The sequence below is a fragment of the Mycetomoellerius zeteki genome, unplaced genomic scaffold (genome assembly GCF_001594055.1).
Source record: "Mycetomoellerius zeteki isolate Tzet28-1 unplaced genomic scaffold, Tzet1.0 scaffold174, whole genome shotgun sequence".
Lineage (NCBI taxonomy): Eukaryota > Metazoa > Arthropoda > Insecta > Hymenoptera > Formicidae > Mycetomoellerius > Mycetomoellerius zeteki.
Window position 1 is genome coordinate 3,251,203 of NW_017256696.1, and position 22,776 is coordinate 3,273,978.

The following is a 22,776-nucleotide window of genomic DNA, read 5'->3' on the forward strand; positions in this document are numbered from 1 at the left end:
GATGTCGGCCAGGAGCGTGTTCGAACCCGGGTGCACCGACAGGCTGCTTGACACGTGACCCATCTGCGAGCTTGGTCGGGAGAAGGTCTGCAACTCGTCTAGCAGAGCGTCGAGTGCGTTCTCCGGACGCTGCTGATGGTCGGCGGATGACTCGTGAGGGAGGCCCCCTCCCCCGAGGACGCCCGCTGACCCCACGACAGTGCGTTCCGCTGGCACAGGGGCAGTTGCCTGTTCGTTCAGACACGTGGAATCAACGGTCGGGCCAAGAACGGGTGGGGCCCGGCTCTGCCTCGCGGCGTCGCGCCAGCGTCTCACAGGAGCTGATTCCCCCTGGGGGACGCGGACCGCGTCGGGTGTCCTTCCGCATGCTGGCGCGACGCACTCTTGGCATCGTGGGATGAATCGTGCTTTGTTTTTGCGCGCTCTCGTTGAGAAGAAGCATCCCGCGCGATCGTCCAGGGGTGTCTCGGTACCTCGCGAGGTGCCGCGCGAGTTTTTGATGTAAAAACGTGTATAAAGTACACAACGATACATATAGATACTTACGCGCTTGTAGACACGACGTACATACATAAAGACACATATAGATGTATAAGGGTGTAGAGAACGATAATAATGTAAGAACTTTGAATATCGACTATGTACACTTGATCGTATGTACAGAAATACATTTTTAAAATTTGATTCTTGGTGCTTGGTGCAGACACCGGAAGTAGTCCAGTACCGGATGTTGAAAGTGTCGTGTATCATGATACACTTTCTCGTTTGCAGTATGCCGTCGCTGCGGATGCTTTTTCTGACAACGAGAGCGGTGATCGTAGAAAGTGGCGTCTCGATGCGAAGATCCGAATAATGAGATTGAAGGAAGGATGAATTGCGAAAAAGAGATAACAGAGTGATGATACTTGAAAACACAGATCACGCAAAGTCCGATATTGCTTTATGATTGATTGTACCATATTTATTAATATTAACAAATTTTCTAATAAAATTATTACTAACGTAAAAAATTATTCAATAATTTTTATGCTATTTGGCGACTCTGAAATATCTCATAACTGATTATATTATATATTAATTCTTAGGTAATGGGTGATCTTTCTAGTGAAAGTATTCTGAAATATTTTAAAAGATTTAAGACGATTCTTCACATTAATTCGAGATGAAAACTTGATATGTCCAAAATGATTTAGTTTTAAAGATACAGGATGTCAAAGTCGAAGGAAAAATTTCATCTTCTTTTTTTAAAAACTTCAAAAATTACTTGAGTTATTTTTATAAAACTTTATGTATGTTCCAAGAACACAAAGTTCCATCAAAAAACTACATTTTTTCCATAGATGTATCTTTGAAACTAAGCCATTTTACATATATAAAATTTTCGTCTTAAGTTAATTACCTTTTAAAATCTTTTAGAGTACTTAAAAACTATTCTTTATACGTGCAATATCTTAACGCATAATTAACAATTAAGTTATATTTAATAATTTTATCAAATTAACCCTTCAAGTATTCGGTTTGATTCACATTCGGACTTTGCGTTTCGTGTCGTTGAACCGCGTGAACTTTTTTTGCGCCGAAGACGCACTTCGATACACCACGATCGTACGATCGCGAGTCGAATTTCGTCTTTTTTTTTCTATGTCATGCGTATATGTGCGAATAATGTGCATGCGTAATAACGATATGACAGAAGAGAGAGCATGATTATGAGACGATGAACGATAAGAGACGTAATGAGCGTAAATCATGGAAATGCAGAATATAGTGAACGACGAAAGAAAAGTGAAAGAGAAAAGGCGCGCAAGAGAAAAAGATGGATAAGAGAGAGAGAGAGAGAGAGAGATATGGATAGAAAGAGAGAAAGAATGAGAGAGAGAGAGAGAGAGAGAGAGAGAAAGAGCGCAATGATGAGTCGTGAATCGCAATAAGTGAACGAAAAAGAAGGCACACAATCGTAGGATATAATACGTAAATATGATTAATTCCGTTAGATAATTACCTGCGGGTCGGTTATACGTTTTGTGCGTGCGTTGTGCGTGTTACAAGTCAGTACTCGTTTGGGGCTCTTTTACATTTGGCATCGATTGCTGTCCGGTATTAGTCAACTTAAAAAAAAAAACAGAGAAACCAAAAATCAAAAATCCGAGGTCAGAGGTCATAATCGTGGACCGCGCGGAGAGAACAGAAAAGAAGAGACGGAGAGAGCACGCGGTCCGTTCGCGTTTTTCGCGAAAATTTTTCGTTTCTCGTTTTTAACGCGGATGCGCGAAAAGTCGAGGGTGAATCATGCCAAGGTCCGCGAATCATGTAAAAGGGCCAAGAAAGATCGTAGATTCTCGAAGATCGATCTTCGCGATCGTTTACGACATTTTACGTTGTGGGATGCGACAGCGTGAGATTGTCTAGAGGGAGACTGTAGTGACCGTTGAAATCCCCTCGATGATTTTGATAAAATTAATATTTACAATATATAATTGATGATTGATGAAATTAATTACACTATGAAGAGCACAATCGGAAGACACGATTGGGCGAGAGCTCGCTGTTGTTCCCAAGGAACACATCAAGTTAAGAGAAAGTCAAAATGACGTACCTTGACATCAAAATGATGATTTTTGGTTACAAAATTTGACTGTTTATTGACTTTAAGTATCAAAATAAAATCATTTTGACGTCAATATAATTTTTGTTGACTTTTGTTCCTTGGGTTGTTACATTCTTAAAGATTTATCATGGATTTAAAGGTCTACTCCAATAATATCACAAGCAACAATTACTGAGGGCTCACTTAACCACTTCCAAACAGAACATAAGTCATGATGACACCAAAATGAAGTCAAAATGGCTCCAAAATGATTCTAAAATGATTGTTAAAAGTCATTTTTCAATCAGTCATGATTCACTTTAACGTCATTTTTTACGTTATCGTGATTTATTGCAATATCTTGCTTGAGTTGTATCTTCTGATTGCAACCTCGCGCTGTCGGATTTATTCTTGGCGTGATCACCCCTGATCTTATCGAGTGTCTCGTACGATATTCTGCCCGTCGTCCATACGATCTCGCGCAGGAAAGAGCCGAGAACGCGCGGCGCATCGCCCGGGCATCGACCTGTCGTCGTTTCGAGACTGACTCCGGATGGATCTCGTATCAGTCGTCTCACGGATCGAGAGTTACGAGCAAATAAAAAAATCGCTTAGAACCAATACGAGTTTTAAACGCGCGGTTTATCGCGATATCGTCCGCGGTGAATCCGTTCTAGCACGGAGTAAAAAAAGAGCAACGCGTGAGATTTGAAAGAGAAAAAGTCGTCGTCACATCCTTATGTTACTCGGGCAGGGATGGATTATAGTAACGCAAACGAAGATAAGTACGTACAGGACGTTCGGTAATTGGCGCACTGCTGGCGAACGTGGCGATGTTATTTGTTGAAAACCATGCATGATTAATTAATTAATTTTTTTCACGACTAAATTTAATCCTCGTGATTTTCGAAATGTCGACATATTGTTCAAGCAACTTCGTTTAATATTTATCCAGAAAAATAACAGTTTGCCATCTGCACTGGGAGAAAAAAACGGTTGCAATTACCAGAATCTATTATCAGAAATTATTAGTATTAGATCTATTATAGAAATTATTAGTAGTATTAACTAAAATTTCGTGTCAACTATGTAATTTTTCGATAAAACTATAAATATAATTATTACGATGAACATCACAGAGTAATAACTATAAAAATGAAGCTCTTAATCATAATTACTGTATCATGCAATTATCATAAATATTAAACACTTTATTTTTTTTAAGTACTTGCGTTCCCGAAGAGTACAGTCTACCAGACATCTTTATTTCTTCGTAATTGTGAAAATTAGTGATACCTTTATACCTTAACGGAAAATCATTTTCGGTTCTCGACAAAAAAAAATACCGCCACGTGCACCACGAGCGATCACTCCGTGTACATGATCACCGTTCACACAAGTTCTCCTTGTTCAAAATAAAATGAAACATATCGTATGAAGATTGTTGTGCCCATGTCGATGGTCGAGGTGCACAGAGATGTAGATCGCAGTTACATTGAAATAGAAGCAGAGACGTTTTTCTTACCGAGTTCGCCGTTTACGAAATAGTACGAGTACGCTCGTATTGTGTCGATGCCCGCACAAATGACGCCGACCTTCCGGGTTTCGAAGCAACGGAGGATACTCTTATACGCAGAATATAACAGCATGCATCTCGAAGGCGCGGATAAGAACGAAAAAAAAGAAAAAAAAAACGAAAAGAGATAAAGAGAGAAAACGACGGGGATGCCTTCTCCCATGCGAAAACTGCATGCGCGTCTACCCAAGATCTTACATACGTACGTATTTTATGTGTGACAAGCATACATACACACACGCCACATACACACACAGACGTACATACACATGCCGCATGCCGCACACGTACGTACGAAACGTGCCTAGTAATTAATACTCTGGCTAGTTGTGAAACGAACAAAACCCGAGAAATAATACAAGGTAGTATATATTATACATAAATATCGAAAAAAAAAGAAATATCGGCCAATCAAAAAATACACAGAGAAAACCTTCAGTCCAATCCTTATAGTAAGGCAATATAGTATATTAAGTATATAGTACGGACTCAGACTCATATAGATAGATAGATATATAGAGAAAAAGATAGAGAAATGAGATGGACAGAGACAGACAGAAATGGGAAGGAAGAGAAATGGAGAGTATATATATATATAGTATATATAGATATACATATAATATATGTATATCGATTCCTCAAAGTGTGTTTTCGATGGATGGGTATATACATACATATACACAATAGAAAAAGAGAGAGAGAGAAAGAGAAACAGAAATAGAAAAAGAGAGAAAGTGAGAGAGAATGTGATGGAAAAAAGAATGATGAATCTTGCACGAGGGCGGACTACTCATATCGAGACGCGATAATAACATTCGATCGGTATCGGTGAAATCGAAAAAGGTGATTATGTGGTAGCAAACCGTCGACAGGAGCAAATACGACATAGCGTGGAAAAACCAGACATATAAGAAGCCGAAATATCGTACAAATTATAAGTGAGGGAACTAATTAGACTTCTAGAGATGCTACACGCCAGCGTGTAGACTGACGTGATTATAAATTCGCGCATCTATCCGATAGTGAATTTTTTTTATCAATTTGAGAGATACCATCATTGACTCTCTTCACTCAAACTACAATTGAAGTTTCGCTTAAATAAAATAAAAAAATTATTTATTTTATTGTTTAGATAGTTATATTTTAAATAATTATTTCTTAGTCAGATTTTCTAATAAAAAATTATTTATTAGAAATTTTGACTTGTAAAGTTATTTGCCAAAGGCTTTTAATATTCTTTAACTTTAAGATGTGGAGATCAACTCCAGCTTGGTTAAAAGATTTCACTACGCCATATGCGCGAATTTATGGCCACTCCATTTTATCCAGTAGTTTTCGCGACGTACAATACCGACACTTCAAAATTAAAACAATCAACATCACTCTCTATATAGCTTGAGGTTAATACGATATATTTTCCTTGATATGTAACATTTCTTCCCCTTTCGCTTCCAAGTCATAGAATGACATTGGTTATCTCGAGTGCTAGATTGTTCCGAGGTGCTAGAGTGCTGTACAGCCTCGTCATTGCGCGTTTAATTAATTGCGATTACATTTGTCGAGACTGATCGAGACTCGTCAAATCCGTCTTTTCTTGACGTTGAAAAGATTTACGAAAGGCATTTCAGTGTTTTATATATTTTTTACATGTCTTTCGTTCTTTCGAGATAATTCCAAAAATTTTTTTAAACAACAGCAACAATACGAAGAATTTTTATAATACAATACGAAAAGAACAATTTTACTGAAGTATTTAAAAATCAGCTAAATATAGATCTGAAAATAATTTTGTTGGACTATCATAATAATTATGTAGGACGTTAAAACTGACTGCTATAATTTCAAAACTTTTGCAAGCATTGTAGCATGCTTGAGTTTCCTATAATTATTTCGTATAATTATTTCGATAGTTTAACAAAATTATGTTCAGATCTGTATCTGGCTAAGTACTTCGGCAAAATCATCTTTTCCGTATATATCAACGAATCGAGAGTGATTAGTCTATGTAATTAACACATAAGAACAGAGATACCGAGAGAATTTAACGAATCTCAATTCGCTCCATCCTTTGCAGACGTGCGCGTGAACACGAAGAAATGCTTGTGGATTGTAAACATAAGTGCGTGTGAGTACTAATCAAATAAGCCTAATAAGCTTCATAATAATGATGCAGTGGAAAACAATTAAAAACCGAAGAATTAGAATTGTACAAATAAGTTTAGTTGTCTAGTAGTTTATGCGAATATTTGTTTTTAATCAAATTATAAGGGGGCTTTAATAACTATTAATCTAGAAAATTGCTTCAGTTAATTCAATTTTGATGAAAAATAGTACTAAAAATAAAGCGCACTATAATAATTTGAATGTATCCCACTATTTGTAGAGGGACTATCCTCAAAGTGTCGTACGTTGTACGTATTTAGATGTAAACGTGTATCATTCCACCAATAATCGTCGATTATAGCAGAAGAACTATAATGATGGACACATGATATACGTTAGCAAGTGGAATAAATTTAACAACATTTTCCCTTCGCAATATCTTGCGATCACATAAAATATATTGAAACAAATCAAATAAAGTCTACATTATTTGACTTATTTATTTCACCTACTTTAAAATAATTTGTATTCTCAGTAAATCAGTTTATTAAATAAATTATTGAATTTAATTTATTATATACGGTAATCCCTTAACGGAAATCCATTTGGAAGATGTCGATATTCTAGTCTCGTAAAAAATAGAAAAGGGATGGAAATCATTCTACTTCGATCCACATCCTTAAAATCGCCACATGGATTATGTCGCGTAATTGTTGACTTTATTCCACTTGGCATGTATGCTCGCGCGCACGTACATACAGAGGCACATATGCAGACGCATATTTTTTCGTGGTCGCAGCTGGTAGGTAGAACCACCCTCTCGAATTTCCTATGCGCGAGCTGTGACGAGGCGGCGCACCGGTACGAGCCCATCGCGACAATTAATGTTATCGGATCATATAAAATATATATTTATAAAATGTATATACATATGTACACGCTGCTGAGAGCAGCAAGCAATCCGAGTGATTCGATTTACTTCAGCCGCGGAGGATCGCGACGTTTGGACGGAACGTGGAGGCCAGACGCGTCATCATGCGTCAAGTGACCTCTTGTCGTCCCGACTAAAAGACTGGTGGATGTGACGAGGTGAGATAGAGAGAAAAAAGACAGAGAGAAAGAGAAAAAGAGAGAAAAAGAGAGGGAGTCGGTGGAAAAAAGACTAGCACAGCAATACAAGGGAGAATCTCTGTGAGATGCACTTGCGCGCGCGGGTGATGCGTGCCATCATCGTGGTACGTCACGCAACGGGAAATCCAATGTAAACCTTGAAAAAACGTACGAAGATGGTACAGACGACGGTTAAGAGGACGAAGGAGCTGGTCGTAGTGGTGGACGAAGGGTGCGGGCGAGACCTTACTATAAGAAGTGGATTGGAGCAAGTGTGTATGTGTGTCTGACTGAGATCGGGCCGCTACTACTGCCGCGTTTCTACTACTGTCGTGTCGTGTGTGCCGTCGGACTGTCTCGCATCGCCGACCGGGATCCAGAAACGCCGCAAAAATTTCAGCAGGCACGATTCCTGGACGTTTCGGGAATGCAAAACCGATATATGACGCAGGGATATATCCCGAAATCCTTGCATTTGCATTTTTATGGAATAAACGTATAGCCGTTTCCATTGGATGCATCAAAATTCGAACTTGTCTCGAGTATACAGGGTGTTAGATTTCACCCAACGTGATTATCCTTTATATTTTTGTAGGATAAGGTCGAAATAAAAATATGTTCAAACAAAAGTTGTCTGTTCGAGCACGAATAAATCTTATTTTGCATAAAAGTATTCAAGTGATTATCAAAAAATTAATAGTTCACTTATTTTATATTTTATTTTTCATGTCAAAATATGTCAGAATATAAACTGTCTCGCAAATTATTGATTTTTCGATAAATACTTTTATATATACAGAACAATTAGAAGAATCCTATTATGTAAAAAAGTGATACAGCTCCATAAAAAAAATAGTCAATATAATCATGAAAAATCAATTCGGAAATTAATTTTATTATTTGTGCCTCATCAGGCCATAGAACTTTCATCTGAATATTTTTAATTCAACCTTATCCTATAAGGATATAAGGGATGGTCGCGTTGATAGGACATTCTCTATTTTATATATGGAAAAAACGATTCTGCTAAAGTATCTAAAAATTTAATTAGATATTGATCTAAAAATAATTTTGGAGCATCAAAATAATTATGTAAAACTTAACATTGATAATACTGCAATTGATAATACTGAAGTCTTTTAAATTTCTAGCAACCAGTTTAAGCGTCTTACATAATTATTTTAATGGTCCAAGAAAAGTTACTTTCAGAACTGAATCTAACTATAATAAATTTTTAATACTTTTTAAATACTTTAATAAAACCGTTCTTTTCATGTAAAACAAATATAATAACTATGTTTTAACTCGGTTTTACTATAAAATTTATGGATAATAGTATTGTTTCATATTTCGCGAGATACATTTCGCAACAAAGAGCATAAGATTTTCTCGTTTGAACTAGCATTTCAAGATTGAAAAGTCTTTTACGAAGTTGCTTCTTAAAAAGAATTAGCTATTCGGATCAGAAAAATCGATCTTATATCGACGACGATGCCAGACAATCCTCGACGTTTGCCGATGCTCGATGAGCGAAAGCGCTCTCCTTTCTTCGTCTTTCGCGTCGAATCGGCATATGGGCGTCTCGGTAAGGACTATAGCCCGAAAGTGTTTGGATGCGCGGATGGAAATCAAGAAGGAAACGTTGTTGTAAATATATATTATATAAATAGGTATATCTTGCGAAAAAGGCGAAGTGAGAGCGCTAAAATCAAAGACGTATAGCACGTAGCACAGCAGAGTCTTAACGAAAGTTTGCTCATCTTTCGAACTGGCTAATTGTATGTAAATGACACTAACCAATACACATGTATCTGAGTAGTGTAACTCTGTGTGTGTGTTTGTGTGTTTATAACTGGATAATTTTGGACAATTGATGTGCCTCATAAATGTTTTCTCGCGAGAATTTCGTATCGAATTAAATGATATCGCGGAAGCCGCAGGACAAAGGCTTTTCTTCCCTTGTCATTTGTATCGGACGCAGGCACTAGCAGAATATTTGAACGGTCTCAAGCAGAAAAGAAGTGTAAAGCTGTAGGAAAATCAAGTAGAGTGCAAAATAACTTCAGAATAGAGCGAGAAATCGCGCGGCGTTCCTTGCGTTTCGGACGTCGCGATTCTCCTTTCAATGTGCTCCATGAAAAACGTGCAGTAGATACAAGCGGATTTAATAATAGAGAGATCCAGGGAGTGAGACATTCCTGAAGTGTTCGCGTTTCCATATATTTAGAAGATAATGTCAAAAGATATGAGTTATTTGCAGAGATTCGAGCATGAAAGTCTGATGATTTGTAGGCACGTGCTAATGTAATGTCGAAGAGAGATTAACATTTAACAAGAATTAAAATTTAAATAATTTAAATAAGTAAAATTTAAGGAATTGTAATAAAACGTTGAGATGCGTTTCGCATACTAAAACTATGAAAAGATTTAATTAAGCTGCGTGGCATTATTATATATTATATACAATAATAATTATAAATATACTAAAATAAATACTAAAGAAAAAGTGCATATTTAAAATCTGTTTGCTACGCAATTGTGATGTAACTTTATTCAATATTAAGCTTTACTTTGTAAATAAAGCTGAAGTTATAAGTAAAAGTAGGTTATAAGTAAAAATAATTTCTCTTATTATTATTTTCGGTCCATATAAAATTATTAATAAATCACAATGATTAAGAGAAACGCAACATAATTTTCCAAGATCCTGTAAGAATGCACGTTACGATCGCACGAGCGATTTTCTTCTGATCGTTCAAAGCTGCTTATATCTATTGCACATTTTAGGCCATTTTTAAATTGCATTTACAAAAACATATTTCTCGATCCTTAAACAACCAGTACAAACACGATGCCAATCAATCAGTCGCCTATGTTTTCCGAATATTTCCAATGAAGTATGTTGACAAAAGAAAAAGCATCTGTCACTTTTGACACTTTTCTTTATATAGCACAAAGTGATAGAGAACGCGAGCGTACAAAAATTAAAAATCAAAAAATCGGACAAAAAGATTCGTCTCAGAGCAAGCATGTGGTATCAAAACTATGATTGAGAAGTAGAATGTCAGATGACTGTAGCACATGTGTGAGAGATAGGAGAGTTAGACTCGCTTTATTAACTCCGAAGAATTCCACTAAACTGCTATAAATGTTGGATTTTTTCATAAACCCCAAACAGAAAAATTAAAAATTCTGCACACACATATACACAAACATATATATCTATATACAGTTTATTATTTTATTTACCCACATACGTGAGAATAAACTCTCAATTTTTTCCCCAGTTTTTATCTCTCGTTGAAACCAATATTTCGCAATAGCGACAATATTTATTCCACAAATCTGTGTGCGTGGACTATGCAAATTATTGTATACAAATTATGGGAAATTTATACAATGATCTTGTTGGAATAGTGCACGAATGGGATTTACGAGAGAAAGAAAAGCTTTTACTTTCGCTTTACATCCCAAACAAAATGACAAAATGGATAGCAGGATTTGGCGGAATGCTCCGAAGTGCCGTGAAAGGATAACAGTTATCGACAGTATAATGATTGTGCTGCAGACATACCGAATAAAAAAAGAATATAAATATATTCCGTGTGTTTGATATATATGTATATGCGTGTATATATAATATATATAAAAACAGTACAGAATAATAATTATAATAATAATAATGATAATGATAATAATAATAATAATAGAATAATAAACGGTAAATCTTTTATAATAGTAATGATAATTATAATAATTTATAAGTATGAATAAGTAAAAATTTACTCGTGACTGGTCTGTATGGCCTCCTTGAAGTTAGTACTCCACTTCCAGCCATACTAAAAAATTAATATTATTTTCACTATCTGTTAGATTGTAACATCTGTTTATTTGTCTCTTTTTTTTTAATTTTTACTTTTTCTTTTCTAATCTTTTTAGTACACAGAGTTTTTTCGTGTACGATATAGCTTGCGATAACCCGCGTCGCTCGCGATTCTTTTGCAAAAAAAAAAATAGATGCGGAGAGAAAGAGAGAGCTTCAGCAAGCGGAAGCCTCTCTCCCGCTTCACTCATTATCAAAGACGAGACGTATCTGCTCTGTTATCAGCAACGGCGAACAGCCGTCTTGAATGAATTATAATGCGATATTCGTAGAAAAAAAAGATAAAAAAAAAAGAGGAAAAGAAGAGACTCGTCGCGACGCAGATTTTCCGTCGTTATACCACAACTAACACTCATGAATGATCTGACAAAACATCGTGATCGGCGTCGTCGAAGAAGAGGGTCGTGAAAGCGATCTTGCGCTCTATGCCATCGGGGCGATCTTGCGGCGCTTCATCTTGCGCTCTGCGCGAATGGAAGCACTTCTCATTTCCGTCCGTGTTTTATTTCTGCTTCTATAATTATTATTCCTACATCGTAAATCAGCTATCGTCCGCATTGCGAAGCGAGACGCAGAGCGCAAGATATGAAGCTGCGAGGTCGCTTTCATGGGATAGTAAGGCAATATTCGTTATAAGAAGATAGTTAAAGCAACGCGACGTTTAGGCGAACGTTGCATTGCCACTCTTTAAGCAATCTTCGAATCGCTCTCGAAATGAGAGAATGACGATGAGAGAGAGAGAGAGAGAGAAAAGGTAGAAGGTATGAGAGAGAAAGAGAGGGAGAGGAAGAGAAGCTCGAGACAGCCGATCCGAGCGATTCGATTCTTCCGATACTTATGAACGATAAGCATCGACGGCTACGAATGTTTTGTCACACCATGCGCTAAATGTATAAAAGATATCTATACTATCGGGACACAGCAAACACTGAAAATATTGGTTTGTTGAATAAGGACGGAGGGGTCCATATCACAGAGACAGACAGAGAGAGAGAAAGATAAAGACATGGAAAGAGTAAAAAAGAAAGATTGAGAAAAAGAGTGAGAGAGAGAGAGAGAGAGAGAGAGAGAGAGAGAGAGAGAGAAAGAGAGAGAGACAGAGAGAGAGAGACACAATTTATAGGAGAATTGCACATTTTATTTCCGTCGAATGTTTTCTCGTGCGATGCTGAATTCGGCTCGAAAAAAGACGAATTTTTGGAGAAGGAAGAGACAGGTAAAGACGCGCGAAAAAAAAAGAGGTAGAGAAAAGAGAGGGGAAAAAATGAAAGAGAGAGAAAGAGAGAGACAGACAGAAATAGAGATAGAAAGAGAGACAGAGAGAGAGAGAGCCATCATCGTGTATTCGTGTATGCAGTTAGCATTTTTGTTTATTCCCCGGAGGACCGTGCTTAGCGAAGAAGATGGCAAGAGAGGTTTGATAGTATTTCATACGTGACCGAGGGGAAATGAAGATGTTGGCATTTCCCGGGTAGAGATGAGCGACGTCGGCCGCTGCGGGACGTTCGCTAATGGATCCCCAACAACGCAATGTGTAGTGGCGATCCTTGTATGGAAGTTGAAAATTGACAGTCCGTGTTGCGACTGACTTCGCGGTTTAATCGCGACAGCGAAATGCGATTAATTTCAATGTGGCAGAAAAAGTAATTTTAACTTTAAATTGGAGAGAACGCATTTTCAGGAAGTTAAGTGCCTTGTCGTTTAGATTATAACTAGTCCCAAGATCAATTCGTTTGTACACGACGGTAGAACTGTCTGATAGCTGATATTTATTTGGGACAGATAATATCTTTTAGTATTGATATTTTTTTATCAAAGTGAATATGACGTGCTAGTATTATTTAAGTAGCACTAAAAATATACTGAGAGAAAAGTACTTGGTATTTATGCCTATAATTGTATGATAAAATAATTATGGCTAGGATTTAGCTCCATTTTTATAGTTATTACTGCTATAATGTTAATAATAATATATATATTTATAGTTCTATTTACAAAAAAAATATGCCACATGTAAATTATAATCATATTCGGTGCTAATTATACATATATATTTTTTATATAAAATTATAAAAACAATTATTATTATAGTAACAACAATTATAAAAATGGAACTCCTAATCATAATTATTTTACCATCATATTGAATACGAAATTATAACATTGATGTTGTTATTTTTAGTTTAGACTGGGACGTAATTATAGTCATAAATATCAAACACCTCTCAGTATATATAGCACTATTATTTCTCTTTTAGGTGTTACAACAATTATTAACACTCACAAAATTACTTTTCGTGATTTACTCTGGTGCTGCTCGGCACGTTGTATGACGTATAGAGGGTAAAGGCAAATGTTTAATTTTTTTATGAGAAGGTTTACATCAGATTTCGTATATGTCAATGATCGATGATAATGCGAGATAAGCGAGCCGAGAAAAGCAAATGGAGCTGCAAGTCTGTTTCTAATTGAACGATTGAAGACAGCGGAAGACTTTCGCGACAATAATCCTTCAAATTTTTTCAAATTTTTGAAATCGTATAGAGAAGAGTGTAATTTTGAATTCATATCGCAATTTTTAAGTTACTTTCGATATCAACACTGGAAAACATGTTAACGATAGAACTCGACAAAATTTTGCAACTGCGTGTTATCTATTTTATTTGCTATGCTATGTATGTAGACAATTGTACAATTTCCGAATTCCAAACAGGTAAATTTTATTTTACATGTAGCACGTACTTTTTCGGTGGAATTATTTACAATCCAAATTAGAACTTAGCTTTAGAATTTTTAGTACTAACGTTGCATATTACAAATGAAAGTGTTGCAAAATTTTTAGATATATTAACAATTATTCTAATAAATTTCTCATTATTCTAATTTCGCGTAACTCACATGTGCCAATTTCTCGTCGTAAATGTATTTCCGCCGATTCGATAGCTGCCTTGTCTGTCTGACTATGCCATCATTGTTCTACTTACAGCTTTAAAGCTACAGATGAAGTTTTAAAATAATATAGTTTTATCCCTATAAATTTAACACAGATTTTACTAATAATTATTTAGTAAAAAAATATATTTTTTCAATATTGATGATCGGTGCAAAGGAAATTAAAGTTCGACTATATTAAGGATTAACAGAAATACTTCGAATAAAATTAAATTCAATCATTTATATTTTACTATTGAGTGATAATAATTTTATTAATATAATAGCAGATTTTACGGGTATTCAAATTTTATCGCGATTGTCCGGCATTTCGATGGGAATAATACGCTAGAACGATCTACGTATTTAGAATTATTGCACATGCGATAACGCATGTCCAAAATTCAATTAATAATCAGGCACAGTCAGACGTATGTTGTAATGATACCTACTTTTGATGGTCTCGCGCATCGCAGCGATTTATGCATGTGTATTAATGCCATTTGATCGACGCGCGTCACAATGTGCGCGTTAAAACAAACATTATTTATATGTATATACAATATGACGTATGACGCACATGACGTATGTATACGCAAAAAAGTGGCGAGTATTTCACGTATAATGTTGATGATATAAACATATTTATATATTATGTACCAGAACAAAACTCTATGTCACTCGTTGCATGCGCTTGTTAGCATAATGAGGATACGGGGTAAGCGGTGGTCGGATAGTAATACACGTCTCTGCAAAATACCATACCGGCTTACTTATGTGGGACAAGAAAGATCTACGAAGCGTGGAGAGTGGTCTCATCGACGCTCTACTTTGTTGACAGGTAGCAGATTGTAATATTGCCGTCGTGTGAGATAGTGTTCGGTGAACAAGTTCGCAGAGGTGAACAAGAAGCTGCGATGGGCACAATCGTGTTCCGTAGTCTCTTTGCAGGTCGTTTACGCTTACGCGGTTTTTTTACATTATGCTTTGTATAAAAAGTAATAAGTAGAAATTTATCAATAAATAAAAATCAAGAAATTGGATTATTACAATTAGCTTATTAAAATCTTTCTCTTTTTAAATAATTATTATAAGGAATTGTATCATATTTTACAAAGAGTTTTTAAAAAATGCAGCAATATACATTTATAAAAATGTGAAGGTTCCAGAAGAAATATCTTATTTTCCCATAGTTTTTTAAAATTAAATTAAATTAAATTTTTTAATTAATTTTATTATCTATAACGAAATGTGCGTATAATAATACATTAAGAGTTAATGTTTCATGTGTAAATACGTATATGGATTAATTAAATAAAAACTTTCACGATCAATATTATGTAATATACTATAACTCATGAAAAATATCTGACACCTATTTGAAATATACAAAAATTACAAAACTTCTAATAATCTCTTATCATTAATAACAATTAGAATATATAATAATTACTGTATTAAAAAAACAATTTTCACTAATTTGGTCAAGCTTTAAGTTTTCATATTTCACTTTTCATTCACAATTAGATACTTCCAAATAATAAAATTAACTATCTATATAGTAATAAGTAATTTAAAATCTAGATTGTTTTTATTATGTTGTTATAATAAGGAAAAATTATTTGTATGTTCAATAACTACATTCTATTGAATATAAAATAGACACAACATATATACATAATATGTATCATTATATTTGGAGTTCATTTTTCTGTGCAAAAATTTTAATATGTTATTTGTCATAATTCTTCAAACTACAACAAAATTTGAAATAATTAAATGTCATAAGAAAATCAAAATTTTGTTAAAAATAAAAAATCTCGAGCTATGTAGGAAGAATAAGTATTTGAATAGTTAATCTTCATTTTCAATGGCACATAATTCGAAAATTATACTTAATATTATATTAATCGCCAACTTGATATTGTGGAAAATACAATGCATCCCTTCTAGAAACACATCGCGCCCATAATCGGGCGGTTAAGGTCCGGCGACGTGCCCATCTCCTAACGAAAGCCAATATTTCGATCATCACACGTATCAGAGTGTGTGTGTGCTGTGCCACTCGCGACAAAGTGTGCCACACGACAAAATGTGCACGCAACGAGAAGGAAGGATTGTAATGCACGTAGGAAATTTGTATTGCAGGATCTCTCGTTTACCGCATTCGGTCGCGGCGGAAAGTGCGACCCTCTCGAGGGTTTCTCGTGACCGGGACCATATATCTCTAATGAAAATCCGCGTCGTCCACGACCAATTGTATCTCGATTACGCGCACTCCCTACGGAAAAGGACTCTCGCAACCAGGACTCTCGGACCAGAAGTTTCTCTCGTCCGAGACCGCCCCCCGAGACTCTAATTGAGAATTAGCGATTCGCGGATTACTGCGACGTACCTCCATCTTCTCGCGATGTCTTTTCGATTCTTCTTTTTCTTCTTCCTCGAGGGAGAAGAGGCCGGGAGAACGGAAAAACGATGGATATTCAAGCGTGACACAAGGATTGATCGAGGAGAACTCGAGGGGATACTTCATGCAACGGGTGGCGCGGTATTTTCCGGATAGGTGCATTTTATGGGGATCGCGACGGCGAAGAAAAAATCGGTGCGGGAGATCGGTAGGAGGATTAGGTCTCGATAGAAGGTAGAAATAGATAGAGATAGAGATAGAAAGAGAGAGAGAGAGAGAGTGAGATAGATAGATAGAGAAGAGAGCGAGCGAGCGAGCGAGCGAGCGGGGCCAATGGAGCGGTTACCTTGGAATGCTGTGCTGTCGTCGGTGTTATAGGCGGCGTGTCCTCGGCATCTACGCTCGCTGCGTTTGGTAATCGCTGCTCTTGCACCGACGCCAAGCTAAGCGGGGGACAGAAACCGAGTTTCGTCAGTAGAGAAGAAAATCTTTGACGTTATACATATAGGACCTAATTTATTTCTTATTAGTCGCAAGAAAAGCGCATGTTAAAATTTTGCGATAGGCTACAGAATCGAGCTATCTCTAAAAAATGTCAGTCAAGGCGGTTCTTCGTGCCTACACTGTTAAAAATTAAATGAAATTTAATAAACTTTTTTACATAATTTGAATTTAATTTCATGACATTATATTAAATTTAATATATGTATAACTGAAAAGTGTATTTGTGTACATGTACATAAAATTGAATATATTTTTCATGAAAATTTATAAAATTTAATGTATTTTTCATAAAATTTTACGAATAGTACATTAAATTTCATTAATTTAATGTACACGTTCATTACATTTAAATAACTATTGTAATTTAATTTTCAATTAAATCATTCATTACTTTTAATTTCTTCTTTTAATACTTGAAATTTTGCGATTGGTTAAAAAACCGAGATATTTAAAAAAAATTTTATTAGAGATCTGAAATAGTTACATGCTTCAAATTTTGTTAAATTAATTTAAAAAATTTAGAATATACATTTAATATAAGCAATAAATTTAATTTACTTTTTAACTTGATGAGCTTTTAGTATCATAAACAAAACGCAAGAATTTTCGATGATAATTTTTGATTGCGCTCGCAAACGTTCGAAAAATATGACAATTTTGTTGAACTGAAATTTCCGATACTATTCCAATAAAGTAAAAAGTCATACCGTTTAAGCGTCACGAGGGTGCCGGTGAGTTTCTTGCAACGTCTCAACGCGGACTCCAGTCGTTCGGGCTCTTCCTTCAGAAACTTCTCCTCGCGCACCACTTTTTCCATTTCGGAACTCAGCAGACCTTTCATACCTTCTTGCAAACTCGGGAATCGTACTTTCAGGTCGGCCACAGTTTTGCTGAAACGCAAAATTATTCTGCAAAATTATCCCGTGTATGTGCCGTTGCATTTAGCCCTAAAATTTCCCGTTCTATTCCGAATGTTTTATCGCCGAGAGGAGAAGACAATCAACGCACATAAATCATTTGTAAAAATTCTACCAACGTATGTCGACTACGCGACGGCAAAGATGACGCTCTGCTCAAGTGAGATTGAACGCGCGCGTGGCTTACCTGGATTTACTCAATATCAAAGCCATGTTCTCCACATCCGACATATTGACACGCGTCTTTCTATTGATCACGTTACCGCGAAGCTCCTCCACAGTGCTCTCGAGCTCGCTGAAATTCGCAAATCGTTTCGTTTACGTTTCTTGATTGCGACATTTCTTTCAGTGTCGTCTCTAGGGAGGCGATACTCACGTGAGATCTTTTTCCAGCCTTATCACTTCCTGTTTGTAGAGATCTTCCTCGCGGCTCAGTCGAATCTTCTCCGTGTCCCCAGCCGTCCAAACTGCGTCTCCTCCCGATAATAGCATGGCCCTGCAGCAGTAATTGTGTGAATTCACAATCAATAGTCATTGAACAATATTTCTTTTATTAAAACATTGTCGAGAGAGAAAATGTGTTTTAATTTTATTATGTATTATATAAAAATTATTATATTATTGTAATATTTGTATAAAACTAGCGGATAAAGTAAATAAAATTGACGTCGCGCACTTTTTTATTTACTTTATCCGTATCTACATATCGTGTACTTTTTATATTATAATTATAAAATCTCGTCAGTTTATTCATTCAATCGATTGCGAGATACGTTCATATATTATTACCTAATCGTGATGAACGTGTCCTTGATGGTCTCACGCACTGTGTGGGCCTGGGCTTGCGACATGCGTCTCAAATTTCTCACTTCTTGCCTGAGGTCCTTCGCCTTCTTCTGCAGACCTCTCAGCTGGTTGTACATCTCCGGCGTGAGCGCCAGGTCCCTGTACACGTACTGACCGGCCACCAGGGCGGCCGGTTTCGGTGGTGGTGTCGGCTTGTGCCTGTCTCTCTCTGTAACCGTTCATTTAGTGCGTAAGAACGCATATCTCTCGTGTGATTATCCGCGAATTGCGTGAACATTTAAGGAATTTAAGCTCGAAGGACTCCGCTCGTTCTCTCCCGTGCGAAAAGCACCAAATTCTAAGTGGCGAGCGACCGAAACTGAAACTTTGCCAAAGATATAAGACTGCGCAACCACAAGTACAAGTCGAATCCTTTTGCAAATAATACAGAATATCCGAAAGAATAATTAAATGGAATGAATCATCGGCAGTACGTTTTATTTAATCAAATTCCCCAATTTTCAGACGTAAACTGCGAAATTGTTATGGAAAGAACGGTTTTGTTGCAAAAGTATCTGATAATTGTATGTACTAAAAATATTTTGTTAGACCTTTTTTGCCTTTCAGCTTTTCCAAGAAAATGCAATAAATTGAAAGTATTTTATATTTTTTTATAACCAAGATTATATTTTCAGATCTGTATCTAGATAAATTTTCAGATGTTTCAATAAAACTGTTTCTTTCTCTATGTATTAATTAGAACAACGGAATTTGCCTTTCCCATTTTTCTTAGCCAAATGTCTCGGAACATTCCGCGTTTCGTCATGCCGAATTTTGCAAAGAACCAGAAACCCTATATCAGAGTCTGGTTATGAGCGATTGTGTCAAAATCCTACGAGAGAGAAAGATATATATATATATACATTTTCCCTGTATATATATATACCTTACCATTTTAACTCGCACTGTTTCACTCTATAATTTCAATTAAGATTATAGAGCGAAACAATACAAGTTAGAGTGAGATAGTGTATATATATATATATATATAGGGAGAAATTATATATACCTTTCTCTCTCGTAGGATTTTGGCAAAATCGTTCGTGGACGCCAGATTTCGTTATAGAGTCTCTACGAAGCGCGGCCATCATGATAGATAAAAGTTGGCGGCATTTCGAGTGCGCGGCCAATTCCTCAATCAGCTGATTAAATTTGACGTTCGCCACTCGTTGCGTCGTTGATCGACGCCTCGTCACAACTGTTTCGCACGATAGAAGAGCGGGGTCCGGTAATGAGAGGACAGGAACGGTTAAACGGGTCGGCGACACAACACAATTTTACTGTCATTTTTATTGCCGCGGTTTTATTGGACGGATGACGAAAGGCACGGCAGGAACGGAAGAAAGGAGACAACGGATGACCTAACTGCTGGGTCAAAAGTGTCGCTGTGTGTTTCAAATGGAAGGGCCGTGTGTGCGTATATTGAATATATCTGTATTTGACGTATGTACATCCCTCGTGGCGTATATTTCGCTATGTGCTGTACAAGCGTTCCTTTACAATAACATAATTATCTTTACGGATGCAGGCGTCGCTTACTGATCGCAGTGATATTTTCATCGACGATCAAGTTGAGTTACGCGGATGCACTACGAATGAAAATCAATTTCCTTGTGCGCGCGTTTTAATCACGTTTCCCGGCAGCTCCGCGTTGCGTAAACGTATACACAAATATCTACGTGTACGCGACAAACGTAGAACAGATGCACCCTGGTTTCTCGATAAATATAATACAATTGCAATATGGAATTACTTAACTTATTATTACTGCGATTGCAGCGCAATAATAATAAATAGCTGAGAATTATGATAGAATTTACAGAAGAATAATTATATTATATAAAGATGAATTATAAAAAGAGTATCGTGATTGTATTTATAAAAAAATATTTTTCGCGCTATTTGTTGTACGTTAAATGAAAAAGGTAATAATAATAAGTTAAATAATTCCACATTGTAGTTATGTCACAGCTTTTACCTTACATCACAAATATTAAAAAACTGAATATTATAATTGAATTTTTGTCGCTATAGTTGTTGTATGATAAATAAAAAAAGCTGAATAATAACTTCTATTGTTGCCTCTTTTTTCTTTGTCGTACAACAATTATTCTAACAAGTATGCTTTTATAAATAAAATTATAATATCCTGCTTTTCATAATAATTCAATCGTAATATCCAGCTTTTAAATATTTGTGAAGTAAAGTGGAAGATCACATGATACTTTGCTGTGAAAATGCCATTGGTGCCAAATGTAAAAGAAGCGAATTTATGTAATAATCATATTCAACTGACGTTTAGGTGTACCTGTTCTACGTGAGACCGAGAAAACAATTCCCGACGTGATTTTACACGTCAGACAATCCGTGAGACAATCCCAAATGAACTGAGCCCACGATAAGCAACGTCGCGCGTCCCTGCGGGCAAATAAAAATACGTATACCCGACACGATGAATAAAGGATGAATTTACGAGTAGGGCCGGCAGGGCGGAAGGGGATGGACGGATAAGACGGATGTATCGTGATGCTTCCGAGTGATCGGCGACGGCAGATACGCAGCCGTGACATATCACTCGGTCTGGAGAATAGAGAAAGGAATGAGACACGCGAGCGTCGAATGCAACGCAAAGAAATGCATTTGTCGCAAGTCTCCCGTAAAATAATACAAACGCACGAATTGCTTCCTATCTCGCGCACGAATGCCCATGAGGCCGCGAAGCGTTCGTCAACGGGGTGATATATGAAGGGCACATAGAAAAAGGGCACTATTACGCTTCCTCGGCCGTGATCGAACGATACGTGCACTCAAAGAAATTATAGTGGTGGCAACTATTAAGTGATAACTATGCAAGTTTTATAAAGATTACTATGTAGAATTAATAAACTGGAATGTTCACGAAATGATGGCGTTTAACGATGTGTCAAGACGCAGATAACTCGCAAACCACATGTTTCTTTGAAGAAAATAGTGGAAGCCTAAAAGGAATTAATGTTGAAACAGTTGAGTAAGTTATTTTATAATTGATGCAACTATAAAATATCTACGAGTTTTATATACAGAATTAATATAATTGAAGAAATTATTTTATAATTGCAATAAGTATAAAATAATTCATCCAACTATATAATCTACGTATAAAACTTGAGTAATTGTCATCTAGATAGTTACTACCGTTATGTCTTCTTCTCTGTGAGTGTGGCTTAAAATAAAAGAGACGCACGGTGAGAGAGGCATGTGAGAATTTCTCATCCAAATATGAGGTCGCGCGATGTCTTGTGAATAATCTCGAAAAAAAAGGAGACTAGAAAGAATTCCCGAAAGAAAGAGAGACAGTAAATAACATTCGCCGGTAACTGAATGTGACTGATATGAAATGCGAAATGTTTTTCAAAGTAACTTCTGCGAGCTTCATGTATTGTCGATGAGTTTCACACGAAACACATACGAACGGACTTATTTGTACGTACGTGGCTTGATTTAGTTTTAGTTATTTTTCGCTTTGCCTGGATTGTGGGCCAGCACTCGCCTTTTTTTCTCCTCGCATACGGCATACTTTGAAAATCGATTTACATGGAAATGAACATATTAATTCATTTAAAATCCAGCAACGTCGACGTGCAGCAGCGCTCGTCTCAGCTTTTTATCGTGAATGGACTTACAATTTTCCGGTGCCCTCCATACAGTGTCGTCCCGGGAGGCGAGAAACGAATGAAAATAAAAAGGAAGAGAAAAAGAGTTCGAAACGACGGAACGACGGAAGAAAATTGTATCAAAGATTCGAAACAACATACAAATATGGTAAACATAGCGTGACACATAGGGAAGAAGCATAGACACTAGAACTGGAACTATTCGGATATAACATAATACAACTTTAGTTATTAATAAAGCACCCTCTATGAGAATTTA

At 36.4% G+C, this 22,776-nt stretch overlaps 1 protein-coding gene across 12 annotated transcripts in view; it reads right to left on the reverse strand.

Annotated features, from left to right (window-relative positions):
• LOC108721548 (coiled-coil domain-containing protein AGAP005037) overlaps positions 1-22,776 on the reverse strand; it is a 242,315-nt gene that overhangs the window by 1,656 nt on the left and 217,883 nt on the right. For all 12 annotated transcript variants that reach the window (XM_018446147.1, XM_018446153.1, XM_018446154.1 and 9 more), the window contains 6 exons: positions 18,808-19,033; positions 18,395-18,514; positions 18,206-18,313; positions 17,809-17,991; positions 16,944-17,040; positions 1-228 (listed from right to left, as the gene is read on the reverse strand). The exon at positions 1-228 is cut by the window's left edge and continues 1,656 nt beyond it. In XM_018446147.1, coding sequence (XP_018301649.1) covers positions 1-228; positions 16,944-17,040; positions 17,809-17,991; positions 18,206-18,313; positions 18,395-18,514; positions 18,808-19,033 — 962 coding nt within the window. The remainder of the gene's footprint in view (positions 229-16,943; positions 17,041-17,808; positions 17,992-18,205; positions 18,314-18,394; positions 18,515-18,807; positions 19,034-22,776) is intronic.